The sequence below is a fragment of the Phocoena sinus genome, chromosome X, assembly GCF_008692025.1.
Source record: "Phocoena sinus isolate mPhoSin1 chromosome X, mPhoSin1.pri, whole genome shotgun sequence".
In the NCBI taxonomy this organism is placed as follows: domain Eukaryota; kingdom Metazoa; phylum Chordata; class Mammalia; order Artiodactyla; family Phocoenidae; genus Phocoena; species Phocoena sinus.
In genome coordinates this window covers 99,524,302-99,531,709 of record NC_045784.1, presented here as the reverse complement: position 1 = coordinate 99,531,709, position 7,408 = coordinate 99,524,302, and the positions used below count along the sequence as shown (strand labels likewise).

The following is a 7,408-nucleotide window of genomic DNA, read 5'->3' as shown; positions in this document are numbered from 1 at the left end:
GTTCAGAGAACCCCGGTGCATCGGCTCCTAATAAACCTCTTGCATGTTGCAGCGGCTCTCGACTCTTGGCGGTTCTTGGGCGAGTTGGAATCCCTCGTAGACCGTTTGGGTCTAACATTTGGGGGCTCGTCCGGGATCCCCACTCGCCCCCGGGTCACAAGAACATCGGGAGTCGGAGGTATCAGGTAGGCTCGAGCCCAATTGTCTGTTTGTTTGTCGTTTGTTTGTTGCTAGCCGCCATTAGGAAAAAGCCGTGTGAACCGGCTTGCTGTGGAATCTGTATTGGACTCCTGGCTAGGCAGACGTGCCGAAAGCTGGTGTCCACGGGCCCCGGGGGACGCCCTGGTGGTCCATCTGGAAGGAGAAACAAATTTTGTCTCCCTTCATCTGGTTCTGGCAGGTTATATAAGCTGCCATCTGAATTTGAGTTGGTTTCAGTTTTAAGTTCGCGGCGGCAATATCAATGTGTGTCTTTTGAAATTTTATTGTTTTTCTGTACTATTATCTTTCTTTTGACGGACGACAATGGGACAAACTATGACGACTCCTCTTTCTCTTACCCTAAGCCACTGGACCGAAGTTAGGGCTAGGGCCCACAACCTTTCGGTAGAAGTAAGGAAAGGAAAATGGCAAACGCTGTGTACCTCTGAGTGGCCTACATTTCAGACAGGGTGGCCACCCGAGGGATCTTTTTGTTAGATAAGGTCGGGCCAGTCAAGTCTAGGGTCTTTAATACAGGACTCCACGGACACCCAGACCAGATACCATATATTCTGGTCTGGGAAGATCTAGTTCTCTCCCCGCCTCCGTGGGTCCGGCCCTTTGTTTCCTCAACAGGCACGTCTGCATGCGCTCCAGCACAATCGGAGATATTGGCCCTGAAGAAAACCCCAGACACGGAAAAGTCACCTGCTGCCCCGGACCCACCAAAGGCGACATATCCTGACCTGCAGTCTGATTTGCTTCTTCTAGATCCCCCACCTCCTTATCCTCCGGCCCTAAATCCCATGCCGCCCCTAGGACCCCCAGCTTCACAACCCTCCGCACCAGTAGGGCCACCTGTTATGGCGGAAAGGGGGGATCCCTCGGCGGGCACCAGAAGCCGGAGGGCTGTTTCCCCGGATTCCACTGCTTTACCCCTTAGAGAATATGGCCCCCCCCGATAACCACGGGAATAGGCCCCTTCAATACTGGCCCTTTTCCTCTGCAGATCTTTATAACTAGAAGATGCATAACCCTACTTTCTCTGAAAACCCACAGGCTCTTACTGCTTTAATAGAGTCTCTTGTCTTCTCCCACCAACCCACCTGGGATGATTGTCAACAGCTCCTCCAGACTCTCCTCACAACTGAGGAGAGACAACGAGTTCTCCTGGAAGCTAGAAAGAATGTGTTAGGCGCCAATGGACAACCTACCCAGTTGCCTAACGAGATTGATGCCGGTTTTCCACTCGTCAGGCCGAATTGGGACTTTAATACCCCGGAAGGTAAGGAGCACCTGAAAATGTATCGCCAGGCTCTGGTGGCAGGTCTCCATGGAGCGGCCAGGCGCCCCACGAATTTGGCTAAGGTAAGAGAGGTAACTCAGGGGCCCCAGGAATCGCCAACCGTGTTCCTAGAACGCTTAATGGAGGCTTTTAGACGATTCACTCCTTATGATCCAACCTCTGAGGAACATAAGGCCACCATAGCAATGGCCTTTATTGACCAGGCGGCCCCTGATATTAGAAAGAAGTTACAAAGGCTGGATGGCCTACAAGGTTTCTCCCTTCAGGACTTAGTAAAAGAGGCAAATAAAGTATATAATAAGAGGGAGACAGAAGAAGAAAGGGAAGAAAGAAAGCAGAAGGAACAAGAGGCTCGTGAGGTAAGACGAGATAAAAGGCAAGAAAGACATTTGAGTAAGATACTGGCCACTGTAGTCAGAGGAGGAAACATTAGAGACAGAAATAGACAGGAAGGGCGAACAACGGATAGAAGGCGGCCATTAGACAAGGACCAATGTGCCTACTGTAAAGAAAAAGGTCATTGGGCAAGAGAATGCCCTAAAAAAAGGAACGGGGGAAGGCCAACCAGAGATAAAATCTTAACATTGGAAGAGGAAGATTAGGGAAGTCAGGGCTCGGACCCTCTCCCCGAGCCCAGGGTAACTCTTAAAATGGAGGGGGAACCCGTCCAGTTCTTGGTGGACACCGGAGCCCAGCACTCAGTCCTCCTCCATTCAAAGGGCCCCCTTTCAACTAAAAGGTCATGGGTCCAGGGGGCCACTGGAAATAAGCAGTGCTCATGGACCACCCGAAGGACAGTAGATCTTGGGGTGGGACGAGTAACCCACTCATTCTTGGTCATACCTGAGTGCCCATACCCTCTGCTAGGCAGAGACTTACTTTCTAAGGTGGGGGCCCAGATCCACTTTCAACCAGAAGGGCCCACCATAACTGACAACCAAGGGAGATTACTCCAAATTTTGACCATGAAGCTGGAAGATGAACATAGGTTATATGAAGTGCCTTTGCCTCCACAAGTTGACATGCAGGATTGGGTGACCAGGTTTCCACAGGCTTGGGCAGAAACTGCCGGCATGGGAATGGCAAAATATCGTACCCCCGTTGTGGTAGAACTCAAAGCAACTGCCACCCCAGTGGCAGTCCGCCAATATCCTATGAGCAAAGAAGCCCGGGATGGCATCCGTCCTCAAATACAAAGGTTGCTGGAATTAGGGATCCTGGTAAGGTGCCAATCTGCATGGAATACCCCTCTTTTGCCAGTCAAAAAGCCAGGAACTAATAATTACCGGCCGGTACAAGACCTACGAGAGGTAAATAAGCGGGTAATGGACCTCCACCCCACGGTACCCAACCCCTACAATCTCTTAAGTACTCTTCCACCTCAGCACACTTGGTACACTGTTTTGGATCTTAAAGATGCTTTCTTCTGCCTGAGACTCTCCTCTCTCAGTCAGCCCTACTTTGCTTTCGAGTGGAAGGATCCAGCCTCAGGGATGTCAGGCCAGCTGACTTGGACTCGCCTGCCACAAGGATTCAAGAACTCCCCCACCATTTTTGATGAGGCTCTCCACCAGGATTTGGCATCTTATAGAGAATCCAATCCCCAGGTAACTCTACTTCAATATGTCAATGATAGTCTTTTAGCTGCTGAAACCCAAGAGGACTGCATCAAGGGAACTGAGAGGCTGTTAACAGAACTGGGAACATTGGGATATCGGGCTTCAGCAAAGAAAGCACAAATATGTCAACGACAGGTTAGTTACCTGGGATACTTGTTAAAAGGAGGACAGAGATGGCTTTCGGAAAGCAGGAAAGACACCGTTGCCCGGATACCGGCCCCCAAGTGTCCCAAACAAGTTAGAGAATTTTGGGGGACGGCCGGATTTTGTAGGCTATGGATTTCGGGGTTTGCTGAATTAGCAGCCCCTCTATATCCTCTGACCAAAAATGGCATCCCTTTTGCCTGGGGGGATAAAGAACAACGGGCTTTTGACCAAATTAAACGAGCCCTGCTATCAGCCCCAGCTTTGGGGCTACCAGATATCACTAAGCCTTTTCATCTGTACGTGGCCGAGAATAAAGGTATTGCAAAGGGAGTACTAACTCAGAAACTGGGCCCCTGTAACCGCCCGGTTGCGTACCTATCAAAGAAATTGGATCCTGTGGCAGCAGGATGGCCCGCCTGCTTAAAAATAATCGCCGCAGTGGCCGCCTTGGTCAAAGATGCTGACAAACTGACTTTGGGGCAGAACTTAACGATAACAGCCCCCCATGCATTAGAAAGTGTGATTCGCCAGCCACCCGACAGATGGCTAACAAATGCCAGAATGACTCATTACCAAGCCCTGCTGTTAAACTCAGATCGTATTAAGTTTACATCAGCCACAGGACTCAACCCGGCCACCTTGTTACCCGACCCTGACCTGGAAAGCACTACCGTCATCCATGATTGTCAGGAAGTACTGGCTGCAGCACACGGTAGCAGACCAGACTTGATGGATCAGCCCCTCCCCAACGCCGATGTTACCTGGTTTACTGACGGAAGCAGTTTCCTAGAGGAAGTTTTTATAGATACCTTCTCAGGATGGGTAAAAGCTTTCCCGACGAAGAAGGAGACAGCTACTGTGGTGGCCAAAAAGATCTTAGAAGAAATTTTCCCCCGGTTCGGGGCACCAAAGGTAATAGGATCAGATAATGGTCCCGCCTTCGTCGCCCAGGTAAGTCAGGGTGTGGCCAAATACCTGGGGACTGATTGGAAATTACATTGTGCCTATAGACCCCAGAGTTCAGGACAGGTAGAGAGAATGAATAGAACTCTAAAAGAGACCCTAACTAAATTGTCCATAGAGACTGGCGGTACAGATTGGACGGTGCTCCTTCCCTTAGCCCTGTTCCGGGCTAGAAATACCCCCTCCCGCTATTATCTTACTCCATTTGAAATACTATACGGGGCCCCACCTCCTCTTTTTACGCTAAGGGAGAAATTAAGTCCTGACTGCCAGAATAACACTGACTTATATGCTAGGCTGTTGGGACTCCAGTTGGTCCAAAAGGAGGTGTGGTCCCAGCTGGCAGAGGCTTACCGACCAGGAACACCAGCAGAGGCTCATCCCTTCCAAGTCGGAGATTCCGTGTACGTCCGTCGGCACCGAACCCAGACACTAGAGCCTCGGTGAAAAGGACCATACATCGTCCTGCTCACCACCCCCACGGCTATAAAGGTAGACGGCATCGCTGCGTGGATCCACGCTTCACACGTGAAGGCCGCGCCAGCATCTGCATCATCGGAATGGCGAGCCCAAAAGACCAGCAACCCGCTCAAGCTCAAGCTTCTGCGATCATCAGACTTATAACTTTAACTTTGTTACCCCTACTGACTGTGAGTAATTTTAGTCCTCACCTGCCCCAGCGTTTAACCTGGCAGGTAATTTCCCAAACTGGAGATGTAATATGGTCTGTTAGCCATACTGCTGCTCCTTGGACCTGGTGGCCAGACCTTTTCCCCGATGTCTGTAAATTAGCTATAGGAGCTCCCAATTGGGACACAGCACACTCCCATGATCGTCAAAATGCCCCATCCATACCCGGTCGGGCCGGCCAATACGGCTGCCAAAACTCGGGTACGCGACAGAAATTTAGCAACTCTACCTTTTATGTATGCCCAGGATCTCATCGCCATAGGTCCCTAAATTATCAATGTGGGGGAAAAGAACATTTTTATTGTAAAAGCTGGGGATGTGAAACCACAGGAGACACCTATTGGAAGCCCACCTCTGGCTGGGACTTTATTAAGGTGACAGCCAATTATACACACCCAACCAACCCCTTAACTTATAGGCCTGAATGTACTAAATGGTGCCATCCCCTTAAGATTTCTTTTAGTGAACCAGGAAAAAAGGATAAAAATTGGATAAATGGCCATTCATGGGGAATCAGGTTTTATAAAAGAAGGATATGATGATGGATTACTAATGACCATCAAACTAAAAATTGAAACCCCTACTCCAGTTCCTATAGGCCCCAACCCTGAGATAGGGCACTCTTTGCTACCTTTGGCCCCTCCCACAGCGTTACCAGAGATAAGAAACCAAACTTTTGAGCCAAAAAAAATGACAATCAAGCCCAAGACCCCCCGGGACCGAATGCTCTCATTGGTCCAGGCGGCTTTTGAGGTTTTAAATACCACAAACCCGGAGGCTACCAAATCATGTTGGCTTTGCTATGCTGCTCCTCCCCCTTATTATGATGCTATAAGATATAATTCTAATTATAATAATGTTAACACTCCAGATCAATGTCGATGGAAACAAGAAGGAAATAGTAAATTGACCCTGGCCTCAGTATTAGGAAACGGTACATGTGTAGGAACGCCCCCCTCGTCCCACCAACATCTTTGTGCCAATTTAAGCCTCCCACAGGGCTCAGGGTATCTCCTCCCTCCTCCGGATGGATGGTGGGCATGTAACACAGGATTGACCCCCTGCATTTCTTTAGAGGTCCTTAAAGCTTCAACCGATTTTTGTGTGTTAGTTCAGCTGGTCCCCAGACTCATTTATCATTCAGATTCATCCTTTCTAGATGAATACGAAGGCAAAAGAAGGTTTAAGAGAGAGCCCATAACCCTCACCCTGGCTGTACTCCTAGGACTAGGAATGGCAGCCGGGGTAGGAACAGGTGCAACAGCCCTCATTCAACAACCTCACTACTATGATGCCTTTAGACAAGCTGTAGATGTCGACCTCTGGGCGTTAGAAAGTTCCATAACTCAGTTAAAAGAATCCCTCACCTCGCTTTCAGAGGTGGTAATGCAGAACAGGAGGGAATTAGATCTGCTGTTCCTTAAGGAGGGCGGACTATGTGCTGCACTAAAAGAAGAATGCTGTTTTTATATTGATCATTCTGGGGCTATTACCAAAACTATGGACAAACTTAGGGAGCGCCTGGACAAAAGACAACAGGAAAGGGAAAATCAAAAAGGATGGTTTCAATCATGGTTTGATAAATCTCCCTGGCTTACTACTTTAGTTTCCACCTTGTTAGGGCCCCTCATTATTTTATTGTTGCTCTTAACTTTTGGACCATGCCTTCTAAATCGCCTGATAGCCTTTATTAGAGAACGCATTAGTACGGTACAAGTTTTAATGCTAAGGCAACAATACCAAAACTCGCAAAAAGAAACTGAAATTCCATGATTGAAATTAGTTACAAAAAAACAAAAGGGGGGAATGTGGGGCCTTTAGGGACTTTCCACCCCCTCACTTGTTCCCGTAAACCAACCTCTTGCGCCACTCCTTCTCCCTATCGAAACCAATTCTTCTCCCTATCGTGCGCCACTCCTTCTCCCTATCGAAACCAATTCTTCTCCCTATCGAAACCAATTCTTGGAGTTTTTCAGTTGACGGGGACTTTCCAGCCAGCGGGTAATTTTCCAGTTGCCCGTAACAGGTATACGCCTTAACCGCCACAATGAACGAACAACTGTAACGGCCAGAAGGTGGGACAAAAGTTCCTAAGCCAATGAATTCAAAAGTCACCACATTTACCCAATCATTGTGAGAATATACCCGCCCTATGAGTAAATAAACCTATAAAAAGTATGTGATTCCGCTTTTAGGGGTTCCCCATCGGCCTCCTGCGTGAGGTTCAGGGAACCCCGGTGCATCGGCTCCTAATAAACCTCTTGCGTGTTGCAGCGGCTCTCGACTCTTGGCGGTTCTTGGGCGAGTTGGAATCCCTCTTAGACCGTTTGGGTCTAACATCATTAGCTTCCAAGTATAAGCAGAATTTAAAAAAAGAAAAACGTGAAAGAAGGGCTTAAAAATACTTGAAGAAGGTTATAATTGATGGAGTATGGTCCCAGAAGAAGAGTGAAGACAAAGACAAGAGATATTTGCCTTGGAA

At 48.6% G+C, this 7,408-nt stretch overlaps 1 protein-coding gene across 1 annotated transcript in view; it reads left to right on the top strand.

The window, feature by feature from the left end:
* Positions 1 to 1,257: 1,257 nt before the first annotated feature.
* Positions 1,258 to 7,408, top strand: part of LOC116747970 — a gene marked incomplete at both ends in the record, with an annotated part of 781,548 nt that continues 775,397 nt past the window's right edge. The window contains 1 exon segment of the mRNA XM_032620672.1: positions 1,258 to 3,589. Coding sequence (XP_032476563.1) covers positions 1,258 to 3,589 — 2,332 coding nt within the window.